Raw genomic sequence first — 15,432 nt, 5'->3', positions numbered from 1 at the left:
GTTTGACACACGGGCCTTTCAAATAGAAATCCTATTCAGCATGAGGTCTGAGCAATTTGACTCCTAACTGTAGATGTAGAAAAGAGGGAAGGCAAGTAGGAACCAAAGGCTGCTTTGAGTTGGACCCTTCACAGACATACACTCCCCTCCTCAACAACGACAACAATAAAAACAACTCACGTTTTAAAAACAAAAGAAAGTAAAAACTTGGGCCTAGAAAACTAAGGGCTATTCAGCCAGCTGTACCCACGGGAATGCTCTGAGTATGGAAGAGGAAGAAAAACACTACAAATGGGATTGGAGCAGTGCTTTTACAATCAGCTGAGCCAGGTCACATCAAGAGGACAACAGGAGATGAGCCATAACATTTAGTGTCTTTCACAGGCTTACATTTGAGAAAACTTCACTGCCTCCTTTACTCTCATAATAGACCTAAATGCTATTTGCCAAAATTCGTGCTCCAGGAAGTCCCATTTTAAACAGTAACAACAAAGTGACCTCGATTACATTTGCCATGAAAGACTTTATCCACTCTGGTAATGAATTCTTCTGTATCTCGGGGGCCCAGAATATGCTTGCCCTGGACCCAGAGGGGAGGAAGCTCTCTCATTCACTCTGCTTTTTGGATTTCTGCTTGTTCCTAGAGAATCCCCAAGTCATGTCCGTGGCTGCAAGCCCTCACCTCCTGTGAGCAGGGCAAGAGGGGTTGGCGACCATCCTGCAGTCCCTTTGAGAGTGTTCCTAAAGCCCGCACGGTTCTAGATCACGCCTAGATAGAAACACTCCTTCCCACTGAAGACGATGTTGCAGTCGTCATGTCTCCAAAGGGCAAAAGCTCTTCTCTCTAGCATCGATCCCCAAGGATTAACACAATTCTCCATTTGTGGGTCATCTTTGACCCAGGCTCCTAGATGGTGGGAAGCGGCCTGTTCTCTTGGAAAGGGCCCTGGAATAGAAGCTGAAGCCCTGAATATTTCATTGACTCTCTAACCCATGCAAGATGCTTGGCCCTTCTGAGTGTTAGTTTCCCCATCTGTAAAATCAATGAGGTTAGATCTGTCATCATTTCTATGCTGTTAGTTCGTGTTTCCATAAATACTTGTAATAGTTTTTTGGGGAGAAGACATTACTTCTAGAACCAAAAAGAAGCCTTGAATGAATGGTTCAAATTATCTTCGAGTCCTATGTGTTTCTCAGGCGGTGACGAGACGCTCAACATGGTGAGCTTTCCCAGTGGGACAGTGGAGCTGATTGGAAATTGCCACCTTGCTTTGGATGGAGCCAGGAGACCTGTGAGGAAATGAATGTTATAATCTGTGGTCTCTTTTTTTCCTTTAGGGATTTGGAATTGCTGGAGAAAAAGGAGAAAAGGGAATTCCTGGTTTGCCGGGACCTAGGGTACGAACCTGGAATTTTGCTTGCCTGGATCTGTCAAGTCACCCAGTCCCTTTTCTTTCCTGTTTGCATCTCTGTTATGTAACTTGATGGCCTCCTAAGCTTCTCTTGTTTCTCTTTCTCAACCCTCGGGCAGGTCCCTAAGACCTCTTGCTCTCCCTTCTGCCACATTCCCTTGACTTAGTGGCTCCTTTGAATAAGGAATGATGAACAGTAAGTCCCCTATGTACGAACCTTCAAGTTGTGAACCTTTCAAAGATGCAAACGTATGATAAACCTATTACAGTACAGTACTATATAGCCAATTGTGTTAGTTGGGTATCTAGGCTAACTTTGTTGGACTTACAAACAAACTGGACTTAACAAACGCACTCTTGGAATGGAACTCGTTCGCATGTAGGAGACTTACTGTACCCCCTACACCAGGTGGCTCCTCAGCCCGTTTACTCTCCTTGTCCTCAACTATAATTATCTTCTGGGCTAAAGAATGACATGTCTTACTTTCATTCCATTCTATCCTGAGGGAAGGTGGGGTAGGGGCAGTTTGCAGGAATGGAAGGAAGAGGACCAAGTGCAATTTTTATAGGACAGAAACAAACCTGGGAAGTTCTAGAACACAGTGAGTAATGTTTGGAGTCAACAGTTTCCAATAATAATCTCACTTCAAGTGGAGAAATAACTGTTAGCCTCTCTGATTCCTAGCTTCAGGCACTTAGGTCTTACGTTGTTAGTAATTGGCCAACCTTAGCCTTAAAGAAGCAACATTTCAGAGTATTAATTGTCTTTTTAGCTTGGTCATGAAGTTTGTCAAGAGTCTTTTGAATATTCAGCAATGTTCATCCATTACCCTGCCATTTCTTTCTCCACTTTCCTCTACTCCCTTGTCTTGAAAACACAAAATCACCAACAAAAGAATGCATTGGGGGAGAGAGGCAAGAGGCCCTCCCACAATCTATTTAAAAATCTCATGACTTGGAACTAATGCAGACTAAGTATAATACCACCCAGCCCTTCTACCCAATTCCACCTAGTACTTAAAATGTTTCCATTTATTTAGCTCTTTAAAAATTCCCTGTGTGCCTATTCAGCCTGATGGATTAGTGCTTAGAAAGAAGTCATTAAGGCAAGTCTAGGAACATTCTCTTACCTGGTTTTAGGAGCTGCTAAATCCTGATCTCAGTTGGAGAGCTTTGTTATGTAAGTCTAGTTGCTTTGTCTAGTATGGGCTATTAATCTTTCTAAGGTACCTCTATTCTCTTTACAGGGTCCCGTGGGTTTAGAAGGAGTCCAAGGCCCTCCAGGGAGTCAGGTATTTTGGTTAATATCATTAAAGCCTCAGTGTATAAAATCCAAATCAGAAGGCCCTCTTGCTTTACTTAACATGACCATCAATCCAAAGGGAAACACTGCTTACAATTCAAATTGTCCGCCTCTCTTTGTTTGATAGAATCTCAGCCACTCACTTCTTTTGTTTTTACCCAAGAAGATGAGTGTCCAGTGTTCAGTGCTGTGATGCAGTCGTACTCCTTTAACATGTTATCAGGGCCTAGCAAGGCCAGCCTGCTTGTATTCATCTCTAGCCTTGTGGCCCTTGTACCTCCTAACGTGCAAGTTGGCTACCTAAGCGCCATATTGCCTTCTGGAACATTTTACGGCTTCCAGAGTCAGGTATGATCCGTATATATCCTGGAATGCCGGCCAAAATCCCTGTGCCATTTGCCCTGGCCTAATCCCAAAACCACCCCCTCTTACGTTCTTAGACATTCAATTCAGTTGTAACTATGTTTCTGTCACAGGGCAAGAAGGGGTCTTCAGGTTTCCCCGGACTTAATGGATTCCCAGGAATTAAGGTAATGTTGTTGGGAAGTGAAAATCCAGGATTGAGGAGATGGAAGGGTGAAGAATTAGTATAAATGCTATTTAGTCCATTTGGGCTGCTATAACAAAATATCACAGACTGGGTGGCTTATGAAAAAGAGAAATTTATTTCTCATAGTTCTGGAGGCTGGAAGTCTGAGATCAGGGGGCCAGTATGGTTAATTTCTGGTGAAGATCCTCCTCCGGCTTGCAAACTGCCTACTTCTTGCTGTGTCCTCACATGGTGGAAGGGGCAGGCTAGCTCTCTTGGGCCTCTTTTATAAGGGCAATAACGATGGTGGGAGCTCTGCCCTCATGACCTAATCACCTCCCAAAGGCCTCACCTCCTAATATCGTCATCACCTTGGGCATTAGGTTTTCAACATGAATTTTCGGGGGACACAAACATTCAGATCATAGCAAATGCCTATGTGATGAAATGGAGTATTTTTTAGTATTTTGACATTTTAGATGTCACCCTTTTCACACGAAATGCGTACAAGCAAATCCATCCCTACAAGGAGAAATATTTTATTATTGACATTGTTTAGAACTGCCAACTTTTGGGTTTTGTTATCGTTTTTAAATTCTCTCAAGCAATGCATCCCCTTATTGCCTGCACCTGGGACAGACAGCTCCTACCCCCCAAACCCTGGATATGCCACTCTATCTGATTCTGGTACCTGAGTCTCCCTTTTGAGAGAATTAGGACTCTTTTGACTTTCTCTGCCTGACATTACCCACTAACAAGGGCCGTGACAGTAGCAGAGTCCCAAGCCTGCTGAAAGTGGGAAAAAAAAGTTAAAACTCTGTTCCCTCCTTAGCACCTCTTGGGTATAGCCATATTGTCTATTCCTGCGATATGCTTCCCAGGCCCAGAAGCAGATTGTCTTGGAGTCAGGTTGCAAAATAAACTTGGGATCCCTTGTCCTTGACAGGTTCTCAGTTGAGCGTCAGACCTCTGGGCTGCCTTGTGTCACCTTCATCTTAAATGTATTGGACTTTGAAATTAACCTATGGATTATTTGGCCCTGGAAATCAGGGGTTACAGAAAGAGGAACCTTCCATTGTCCCAGCGAATGGTTTTGAGGGAACATAAATCTTACGTGATGAGGTCACAGAAATATTTGTGTTTAATGTATTTAATCTTTGCAGGGTGAAAAGGGTGACATTGGCCTGCCAGGCCCAGATGTTTTCATCGATACAGATGGTGCTGTGATCTCAGGTGCAACTTTTCATTGATTGGAGTGGAAAAAAAAAAAAAGATAGGAAGTTGAATTCTATATCCCCTGTAATTGTTAAGAGGATACTTTGTCAGCCACTGGATTGCTGCGAAACCCGATCCCCACAAGGGCCACTCATGGATCCAAAACTTGGGAAATGAATCTAACTCCAATGTCTTAGGCAAAGAAGCCAAGCCCCATACTCCATGTTTGTGTTGGGTCCACCAAGACTAGGATTTGCATTGGCCTGGGTCTGGATTTGCTAAAATGGTTCTCCTAGTGATGCTTAGGGAAGGATTCATACCCTCCCAGCTAGGCTAACTTCAGCCTGATACTCTGGGACACACAGAGTCTCATGTACGTGATCCCATGCATGCTTGAGCTTGACAATTTCACAGGAAGTGGAAAAGTATCTTTGGTTAGGGGAGCAAGTATCTTTTGGTTAGGACAGCCCTCAATAGTATGACACTTTGGAAGTTTGTCTTCACCTCTCCCTGTTCTAGTTACTGTGTGTGCCCAACTCTTCCCTTCGCCTTCTCTAGAGATCTAGATGTCAGTGTCTCCAGCTACTTCTCGCTTGACCAAAGGCTTCTACTGTAGTGCCTCTTCCATCTGGGTCTCCTAACTTCTTTCTCCTCACATCCTCTCAGGCCTGTGCCCTGTCTGGTAAACTCATTAAAGCTGAGGTGTTAATGGTTGACAGTGGCTTCCTGTGTTCCATGCTCAAGAAACCTGTGTATAACATGAAGAGTAGACTTCAACACCTTAACCCAAATGGCAGAGATTTGAGGCATGACACAAGATTACTAGTAGTAGAAGAACCTTCCTAGTACTTATCAGATCTTACCATGGAAGGTAAGCCCTGGCCAGACCAGTACTGAACAGTAGGAGAGCCTTAGCTCAAATAGGCCCATTATCACATGAGGGCATTAGCATCTGGGAGACCTATGAAGGGCAAGAAAGGTGCTTCTAACCTGAGGACATCTCCTTGCAACTCTTTTGAGACATTTTGTGGCATTTGGGGGCCTCCCTTCGGTTTGCTTACTGCTTTTGTTGTTGTTGTTGCAATGCCAGGTTATCCTGGAGACCCCGGTATGCCAGGCCTCCCAGGCCTTAAAGGAGATGAAGGCATCCAGGGCCTGCCTGGCCCTCCTGGTGCCCCTGGATTACCAGCTTTACCAGGTAAAACAAACTAACCCACCCCATGCACAGATCTCCACTCTGGTACTCAGCGTCCCCTTCTGTACTCTGGTGTGGGTACATACCCAGCCAAAGTCAAAAGAAAGGTAGACTATAGTCAGTAGGCTCCCTGCTGCAAGCCCAAGGCCAATGTATATGAGAATAGGGCCTGGGCAAGCAGCTTTCCTTTGGCCTCAATAATGCACCATAGCTAGACAGGCAATCCCAGACCATCAATGAGGGTGCCTGGCTTGGCCTGGCAGAGCCCTGTCACTCTTCTGTTTATGTGCCATCCCAGCTGATGCTTGCCCGAAGGAGCTAACAAAAGCCCAGACGAAAGTTTGTACCCAGACCTTCACTCTGTGCTTAACCCAGGCACTAAATGGCCCCAGGATCCTGTGGATGACATCCTTGACGCAATCATTGGAGGAACACGCCCATATGCCACTCTATAGTAGTAGACAGAGAAAGGGCATGCCAGAGTCTGGGAGGCAGTGATGTCCCAAATATAAAGCCTCAGACATTGCTTTTAAAGACAGCAGTTTCTAAATTCCTTGGAGATGGGCCTCTGTAAGGATACCTATGCTTTTAAAACGGCCCCTTGGAGGAGGTACAGCTGATCTCAGCACCAAGGTGGAAAAAATCTAGAAATGGGAGGCTGGAGACCCAGGTTTCCCTCTCAGGTGTGCCACTTAGACGTTCTGCACCCCTGACCATGTTTCTGTACGTCTTTGGGCCTCCATTTCCCAAGAGGTTAGGCTAGCTGATTCCTAGGGACCCTTCTAACTCAGCTGCAGGAGAAGGGCAAACGCTTTCCCAAATTCTTCCTTGGAGCTAGTGTCTAACATCGGCACTGATTGGAATCCCCTGAAGAGGAGGGTGATATGGTAAGCATTTTTGTGTGGGCTTATCCTTCCAGGTGGCCCCGGTGCTCTAGGGCTCCAGGGAGTTCCAGGCCTGAAGGGGGACCAAGGAAACCCCGGCCGCACCACAATTGGGGCAGCTGGCCTCCCTGGCAGAGATGGTTTGCCAGGCCTACCAGGCCCACCCGGTAAGTTGTTTTGTTTCTCTCTTTGGTCTTGAGATTCAGGTGTGATCCAGATTGCAGAACAGTCCTGATTTTTGAGGGAGGGAGTATCTCACAGGTTAGGGACCACAGCAATCAGAGTGTTCATCAAGGAGTAGGCAAGTGAGGGCTATCTCGGTGATCAGACACTACCTAACGCCTTCTGACTTCGTAGTCATTCCATTTCCCCCTTCACTGTTCTCAGCCCCTAGGCCTGTGGTCTTGCAGCTCCTGAAGGAGCAGCATTGGCTCTTTCAAGCTTTCCCTGGTCCTCAGGGCTCCAGCAGGGCGGGCTGAGAGTCCAAGAAATGGGAAACCAAGCCTGGATCCTCAAAGTGGCTGCTAAAAGCCTCCACAGGGCTTATTCTCCTTAGGTCATCTACCTGAGTATGAGATTCTAGATTCTAAGAAAAAGGCTAGAAATATGCCCCGCATGTTTCTTTGTAACCTGCAACCCCTGACCACTGCAGCTTGTACCCATCTCCTCTTTTGTCCTAAGAGTACTTCCTGGGATAGACACGGGGACTGCTGAGTTGCTGAAGCTGCCTTGTTTATTCCCATATCCCCAGTGTCTAGTCCAGTGCCTGGAACATAGTAGACATCCTATAAGTAGTAGTAGTAGAGAGAATTGAGCCAACAGAGTTTGGACTTGCTACAGACTTTGGGTCCTTGTCTTGGATTTTTTGGGGGTAGGGTGCCTCTGCTCTGGTGGTTGAGGCTCAAGGACCCTTGGTGACTGAGCTGCTATGCTGAGTCACATGAGCCCAGGCTCCTGTAAGTTGCCAATCTTTTATGTTTCTTTTTCCTAAAGGTCCAGCATTTGAGACGGGAACTCTACAGAGCACAGAGCCAGGGTTGCCTGGTCTCCGAGGAGAACGAGGTCCAAAAGGAAACCCAGGCCTCAAAGGAATCAAAGGTGATTTTGTCCCCTTAGGTTTCTTTGTTCCCCAAACTCCCTGGAGAAGGCCCTCTGAGAAGGAGCAAACTAACAGCCTTGGGAACCTGAACAGGACCAATCCTGGATCTTGACTGGGGATGTGATTATACAACTGTTGGAAGTGCTATATTTGGAGCTCTAAGACTGAGGCTGGCGATTGAGGTCTCACAGGACAAAGTGGCCCCCAGGCTACTACTCTTCCTGCCCCTTCCACCTGCAGAAGCTACTCTGCACATTCTGCAGCCCCTCTCAGTTTGCAAGGCCAAGGCAGGAAGTCACTTATGATTACCTTCAGCCTGAAGGAGAGGTCAAGACCTGGAACTCTGCAAAAGCCAACTGGCTCCAGGAAAACAACTCCGGTCCCCACAGATTGACTGAAGGACTGATTGATTGCCCCAGCCTTTGGCTGCCTTGCACTTTCCATCTTCCTGTTGCCTTTGGGTCATTCCTCCATTTCATACTCTGAGGGGCAGATGCTAAAGTGCACATAAATCACTTCATTATAGTTCCAGCCCAGGGCAGGGTGGAGGAAGAGGTGAAAGTACTGGCTGAAGAGAGGTTTGGGTATACCTGGGGGTTTCAGGTACCTGGGATCTCTCCTATTCTCTCAAGGAATTTACGGCTCTCCTCAACCTCAAACAGAGAGGTTTTAACTCACTCCTCTCCTTTCTCATTGCCCTATCATAAAATGGCACTACCTAAGTATAGGAGCTAGTTCAGAAATTTTTGAAAGCCCCATCTCTACTTTTTAGATCCAGGGAAGATGGTTGAGGGCAAAGGATATTAAATTTCAAGTCTTGACCTAGGATGTCAACTTTGGCCCTTCCCTGACTCACTACAGAGCTGGTGTGCTTCTTGATACCATTCTCATACTTAAAAACAGGGCCAACTCTAATGCCTCCCCTCCTATATTCCCATGGGACCAGAAGGTTTTTTTTTTTTTTCCCTCTCTCTAAGTCTGGAATAGTGATAGTGATTCTCAAGTGACTCACTGGACATGAGAATCACCTAGGGGAAATTACTACAAATTAGATTCTTGGATCTGGCCGCCTGGGAGTCTGATTGATTGGACTTGGGGTGAGGCCCAGCAAGCTGCCTTATAAACAAGCATCCCAGGTGACTCATGCAGGAGGTTCATGGATCACACTCGAGAAGTGATTATTTGGAGAACAGGCTGTTCTTTCAGAGTTTCAGGGATTATTGATTTTCTAAAGGTAGGAAGAGGCCCTTCAGGATCTTAGGGAAACTCAGAGTCACCTATGTTGATCCAAAGTCTCATTTCCTAGACCATAAGCATGGAAGGTATAAATGGCTGGGCTATAGTGCTAGTGACTCCTTGCTATCTCTTCAAAGATGCTTTGCTGAAATCTCTGTCATCAATTTATTTGGCATTTGTCTCTGTGTACAAAAGACAGGGGAAGGACATTTTGGTGAATAGGATGTTCGAGTGGCTTGGATTCCAGACTCTCAGTTGGTTAGTATAGGTCAGTGGTTCTCAACTCTGGCTGCACATTAGACTCGCTGATGGCTGGGCTCCACCCCAGAAGATTGAAATCCAAATCACTAGCACAGATGTACTTTGATGGAAAGTGAACCTAGTTCATTCGAGTCTGTTCTCTGCAGGCCTTCTGATTCCTTCCATGGAGTTGTTCAGGTCACAAATTACCACCGGCAGGTCTTCCTTCTTCTTGGAAAGATGGCTTACTTAGATTAATGTTGTCTTTTTTTTTTCCTCCAGGGGACTCAGGTTTTTGTGCTTGTGATGGTGGTGTCCCAAACATTGGACCACCTGGGGAGCCAGGCCTGCCTGGGCCACCAGGTCTCCTGGGCCTTCCGGGCCTGAAAGGAACGAGAGGAGATCCAGGCTCTGGGGGTGCACAGGGCCCATCAGGGGATCCAGTAAGTCTTACCAAACTTTGGCCCTGAGGGAGCAAATGGGAGCTTTCAAATGCCCCTCACTCCTCACCAATCACTTTCCTAAAACACATAAAAGAAAGATGGGGATAAAGCAGACCTTCAAGGTTTTGATCCGTAATATGAAGAAGTCTATCTAGGTATCTTGAAAGTCCCTTTCTGCTTTAACCTACCTATGTTCCCTCCCTTCTTCCCTCCCTTCCTTCCACAAAATTATTTACATTTGCCTAGAACTGTGCCAGGCCCTGAAGACAAGGTTCCCATCCTCAAAGATTTCAAAATTTAGAAAGGGTAAGAAAATAAATGGGCAATTATAATCCAAGATGACGACATAATCCAGTGTCCAGAACTGCGCCAAAATGTACCCAAGGACCTGTTTTAGGTCAGACCTATGTGAGGTGCCAGAATCCTATGAAGTCTGCATCTCCTCATCATTCCCTTCTGTCTTTTTGTCAGGGTGTATTTGGGCCTCGAGGTCTGGCAGGCCCCAGAGGAAAGAAAGGGGAAGCGACTCTCAGTACAGGATCAGGGTTGCCAGGAGATCAGGGTGATCCTGGTCCCCAGGGGCTCCCTGGTGAGACAGGAGCCCCAGGCAAGGACGGAGTACCAGGTTTACCAGGCCTGCCAGGCTTTCAGGTAAGTGGATTGTTCCTGGGTAAATAGTGCTGTAAATCCTCACACCTGACTTGGCAGGTGGGCGGGTGGAGAGTATCTGATGGCTACTTCCTGCCTCTGCCACTGACACTTTTGGCTCTGTGCTTTTCCTTTCTGTAAAATAGGAATCGTTTTCTCAGAATGGGTCATTGGCTCACTTGATAAATGCTAGTGACAACTGACCACATCACTTAAAATGTTTCAGCTTCTCAGGAGCTTTCCCTTGCAAGTAATCCAGCTGCTTTCTATGACCGCCCCCCCCCCCACCAGAGTTGTCCTTCCCCCTCACCCCCACCAATCTAGAACCTTTTGCATTATCAGATCACTCAGGGTTGACGAGCTTCATTCCCATTAACTTGACTCAGAAGAATTGATTGAAAAACTAGAGTGACAGAGAATTTTAACCAAAAACTAAAACCCTGCTCATACTGGTTAGGTGTTTCTTTCCTATGGGCAGAGGGCTCTCCAGATAAGTCTCTTAAGTCATGCTTTCGTCCTTTCCTATGTGTTATCTAGGGTGATGGTGGACAGGGCTTCACAGGTGAAAAGGGGTTACCAGGACTTCCTGGTGAAAAAGGCCGCACTGGTCCAATTGGCCCCCCAGGAATTGGGCTACCAGGATCTTCTGGACCTCGTGGGCTTCCTGGAGATAAAGGAGTAGATGGATTCCCAGGGCAACCAGGCCCCCCCGGGATTCCAGGTGAGTCAGGGAATCAGATGGCTTTGGGCTTAGAAAACTGACTCCTTGAGGGTAGATATGACCCAGATGCGTGAATTGTGTCATAAGAAGGCTAACTGGAATCACTGCTTTCAATCCTCTTGAGGGTTTTCATGTGGAAAAAGGATCATACTGTGGTACAGTTACACAGAGCAATATAGATTTCAGCCCTACTAAGTGAAAAACTTCCTAACAGAGCAGTCTGAAAGTATAACAGAATGGCCTTGGGAGGTTATGAGCTCATAATCCCTGGAAGATTTCAAGCAGAAGCTGGATGACCATTTATAACAAGTGCCATGGAAGTAATGAGTGGAAATTGGACAAGGAAGGTATCCTCTAAGTTGTATGGTAATATCATCAGTAGGGAAGAACCTTTCCTTAATTCATGAGATCTCAGATTGAGAAGAGACCCTAGTTCTATCTAGTCCGATCTCCATTTCATACCTTAAATCCCTCCCATTTATATAACTTCTCTTTCTACTTGAATTTTAGTAATTATAATGAGTGACAGCCCTGCTTATAGATTAAGGTACTATGCTATTAACTTGCCTTCTTGCATACAGCTAGCACAGTTCTTCATCCTAACTTCTATGTTTCCACAACTTCTGTGTTCCCATTAGTGGTACCACACTTCTTGTAGTCGTCTGAAGTTTGAAAACTTGAAATTCATCTCATATTCTTCATTTGCAATGCCTCTTATATTCTTCCCTTCTTCTTCTTGGTATTAAGCTCATTATCTCATGCCTAGCTAACACCTATATGCTTGTTGGAATAGATGGATGGATGGATGAATAGATGGATGGATGGATGGAAGAATGACAACTTCCCAAGTAGTTTTTCATTTCATACCTCTAGACTTTCCCCACTCAATTCCACTATGAACACTGCTGCCAATTTAATAATCTGTAAAGTGCTGGTTCCATCATGTTACTCCCCTAGTCCAAAGCCACAAATGTTCTCTACTAAATAGAGGATAATGTTCAAACTCCTCAGCCTAGAATTCAGAAGTCTCCAAACATGGACACAACCAATCTTTCTAACCTGACTTTATCTCATACTCTTCATGATTAAAACAAAACAAAACACTGACAACAGTATCTTTCACTGTCCCCATAAACAATATATTCATTTCCAACTCCAAGATTTTGCCCACGTTGCCTTTTTCTTGGATACTCTTCCTCCTTTCTCTATGTACTCACATCCCCATCCAACTTTCAGGGTTCGATATAGGCCCTAATTCTTCCACTAAGCTTTCTCATGACCCCTATAGTACATCTTTGCCAGTTAGATTATATATTTCCTTCCATTAATGCTTTTACTTTTTCCAACTGCATTGTAAGCCTCTGGATACTAAGGAAGGTGAGTAATCCTTTTTAGTGTTTCTCAACCTGCCTAGTATAGTGCAGTGTTCCACAGGAGACTAATATACATTTACAGAGGAAAGGGCCTTTTCCATAACCAAGGAGCTTTTTCTTAGACCTATTTCTCCTCTTTCCACCTCATCACCTTGAAGAATTACAAAAAAAGAAGACAGATACCAGGTCTTGTCAAAATTTATTTCTTTTAAAATGTACTTTTGTGAATTGGTATAATAAGGATTACAGTACAAGTTAAAGATGGATGATTCAAGATTCTTAAACCCAAGTCAGTATTTCAGTCCAAGTCAGTATCCCTATTAAGGCTGTGAGGAATTTTGTCAAACAAAACAATTCGGCCTTTTGGAAGTCCTGGTGTCAGCTATAGCTTTGCTTCCAGCGCTGTTCCCAGAGACCTTATTCATGGTCATTCCACCGCCCCTCCGCCAATTGGGTCTTCGTTCTAGTTCAACCCATTCTGCAGGCAACTAGGTTTTAAACTGAGTTATATTAACATGGTGCCTATAAACTTAGACACACTCAAATCTGGATATTATCAACATTCCAACTGCTTGGAAACAGAAGGAAGCCCACAGGAACATTTCTGTCCCAAACTTCACTATCCCTGGACCCAGAAAGTTCTCAGGAAACTAGTGATCTAGAAAGCTATAGCCTGGGAGATGCCTTATGCAGAAAATGTTCTTGTTGCAATACCAAGACTTTCCAAAAAATTACTTCAATTAAGAGCATTAGCTTTCTTTTTCTCTCTACAGCCACCAAATATAACTCCTCAAACCTAGCTTTCTTTCCACACAATTGTAAAAACACTTAACCTGTGGGCCCTAAACATTTGCATTATGGCCATTACTGTTGCCATGAAAGATGAAGATGCTATTCCTAAATGTACTCACTCCAACTGGTGGTGGCTCAGGCTAGGACAACTACATTGCCAGGAAAGGGAATGAAGTCATCAGAAGCCTTTCAACCTAACAGTGTGAATTATTACAAATCCTGGGCAAGGAGACAACTGGCCGTTTCCAAAGAGGCTCTGATCCAGATGCTCATAGTAATCAATCACCCTGGTTATCACTGCAGCAGCTACTGTGTCCTTGATCCTGTGTGGATGCCAGCTTTCTCGACTCAGTCCAGACAGGGAATTTGATCGGTGGGCTACAGACAAGACTTCCCTTGGGCCTCAAGGAACTTCTGTCCCGGTTTAATTTTCTTCTTTACTTGTTTGGTCTAGGTGACTGCTGCTGCAGGGAGAAGGTTGGGCAAGGAGACTTAGACACAGAGGGAGGTGAGAGGTAGTTAGGTCTAGAGGTTCTCAAACACCAATGATGGCAACCGCGCCCCCCTTCCTTTTTGTTCACTTAATCTCAGACACTCACAATGGCCTGAGCACCACACTGGAGGCCCGGGATGGGGAGGAGTGATCCTAAGGCTGGGGTGCAAAGACTCACGCCGACACCGCTGCAAAGTCTCCTTAGCACACCTCTCCTGGGAGGGAGGACAGAGGAAGTGGGCATGCAGTCTCTGCGAGGGGCTGGTCTCCTTCACTGTGCATGTTGATGGCTTGGCTGATCTCTTCCGTGAGCATCTTCATTTATGAACTTAACTGAGGCCATGACTTGCCTTGGGAGGTACCTGGAAGGAGCCACACGTGTCTGATATTTATTCATTGGAACCAGAATCAACTGAGATGTTAGAATCTTGATAACCAGAGGTGCTTTTTTATTCTGAAGATGGATTTTGTCATTAATGGGGGAAATTCTGAATAACTAGGTCATTTGTTGCACTTATAAAAGAGAACATGGGTAGAGCTGGTTTCTGCTTTGTTGGGGAGAAGGCTCGGAATTCAGGGATGTAAAGTAAAAGACAGGAATGTAAAGTAAAAGAGTCAGATAGCAGTATGACTTGAAGTCCTTACCTTCTCATCATTTTGATGCTCTGCTTGCAATACACAAATGTGGTGTGTTGTACAGGACTGGTCTGAGGCAAAGGGAAGTATGTCCTTGATTTCCTCTGGGTTCTACTCATCTTCCCTTTTCTAAGTATTTTTCCTGCCCTGGAACCTTTCCAGATGCCTGTCCTTGGCCCCATCTTCTAAACATTTTGTTTTGCTCTGGCTATCACAGGTGAAAAGAATCTACGAAACAGATATGATAAATTAAAGATGGATGGCTTCATGTTTGGACCTGGCCCAGAGATATTTGTATTTTATCCAGTTTGTTTTTTAAGACATAAAGCAATGGAACTACAATGTTTGACACATTAGAGTCAATCAGCTACTGAAATAGTTAGGGCAGGAGAGTTTTCTGCAGGGTCCCTCTCATGATACCATCTAGCGAGGCAGTTCTTCAGCCTAGTCCAAAGCCGAGCACAGGACAGGCAACCCTCTCCCCATGATGCATCTCATCTATCATGAGATGCTTGTTCATAAAGCATATTTCCGCAGTAGGGAAATAGCCCTCCAAAATAGCTCCATCATTTCAACATCTGGCAGGATGGAGATGGGTATGACTACCTATGGAGGAAGATCAGGCTTGTGGCCATCTTTCCACCTGTGAAAATATAACTATAGGAGCCTGAGGTCTAGAGGGCAGAGAGTTGCTGCCCAGGCTACAAAGTAGTGTCACTAACCTGACTGAGGTAGAATCCAGGGGATGGCCTTGTGGGAGCTCTTCTGAATACTCCTCCTTAAGTAAGATACTAAAACACTAGTATTCACTGAGCACATACCAGGGTGCCAGGCGCTGTGCTAAGTGCTGTTAACACTATTCCATATAATCCTCACAAACACCATATGACGTAAGTAGCTCCAGTTTTACACATGAGGCTCAGAGAGGTTGAGTATCTTGCTCATATGACTAGTTAGTAGCAGAACTACGATACAAGCTCAGCTCCGTCTGGCTTCAGAGCCCAACCTCTTAACCAATACATTATACTGTTCAATTCCCAATTTTGATTTAGGACTAGAACAGGTGGGCTAAAATGCCATCAAGCCATTAAATTTGAAAATGGAAGCGAGACTGGAGGAGGAATGCCAGCCAGTTCAGTAAGCAGTCTGAATCATAGGTTGTATACATATCTTTAAGAGATGCAATTTGTGATTTATTTTACGTACAGGCAAA

The 15,432-nt window shown here is 45.2% G+C and overlaps 1 protein-coding gene across 2 annotated transcripts in view; it reads left to right on the top strand.

The window, feature by feature from the left end:
- The window catches only part of COL4A6 (collagen type IV alpha 6 chain), a 288,733-nt gene that overhangs the window by 245,987 nt on the left and 27,314 nt on the right, over positions 1-15,432 (top strand). For both annotated transcript variants that reach the window (XM_007196388.2, XM_007196387.2), the window contains exons 14-23: positions 1,339-1,398; positions 2,660-2,704; positions 3,192-3,245; positions 4,408-4,477; positions 5,550-5,657; positions 6,574-6,705; positions 7,532-7,636; positions 9,396-9,556; positions 10,028-10,207; positions 10,742-10,925. In XM_007196388.2, coding sequence (XP_007196450.2) covers positions 1,339-1,398; positions 2,660-2,704; positions 3,192-3,245; positions 4,408-4,477; positions 5,550-5,657; positions 6,574-6,705; positions 7,532-7,636; positions 9,396-9,556; positions 10,028-10,207; positions 10,742-10,925 — 1,099 coding nt within the window. The remainder of the gene's footprint in view (positions 1-1,338; positions 1,399-2,659; positions 2,705-3,191; positions 3,246-4,407; positions 4,478-5,549; positions 5,658-6,573; positions 6,706-7,531; positions 7,637-9,395; positions 9,557-10,027; positions 10,208-10,741; positions 10,926-15,432) is intronic.

This window comes from Balaenoptera acutorostrata, chromosome X (genome assembly GCF_949987535.1).
Source record: "Balaenoptera acutorostrata chromosome X, mBalAcu1.1, whole genome shotgun sequence".
Lineage (NCBI taxonomy): Eukaryota > Metazoa > Chordata > Mammalia > Artiodactyla > Balaenopteridae > Balaenoptera > Balaenoptera acutorostrata.
The sequence above is the reverse complement of the archived record's forward strand: the minus strand, read 5'-3'. Positions and strand labels throughout refer to the sequence as shown.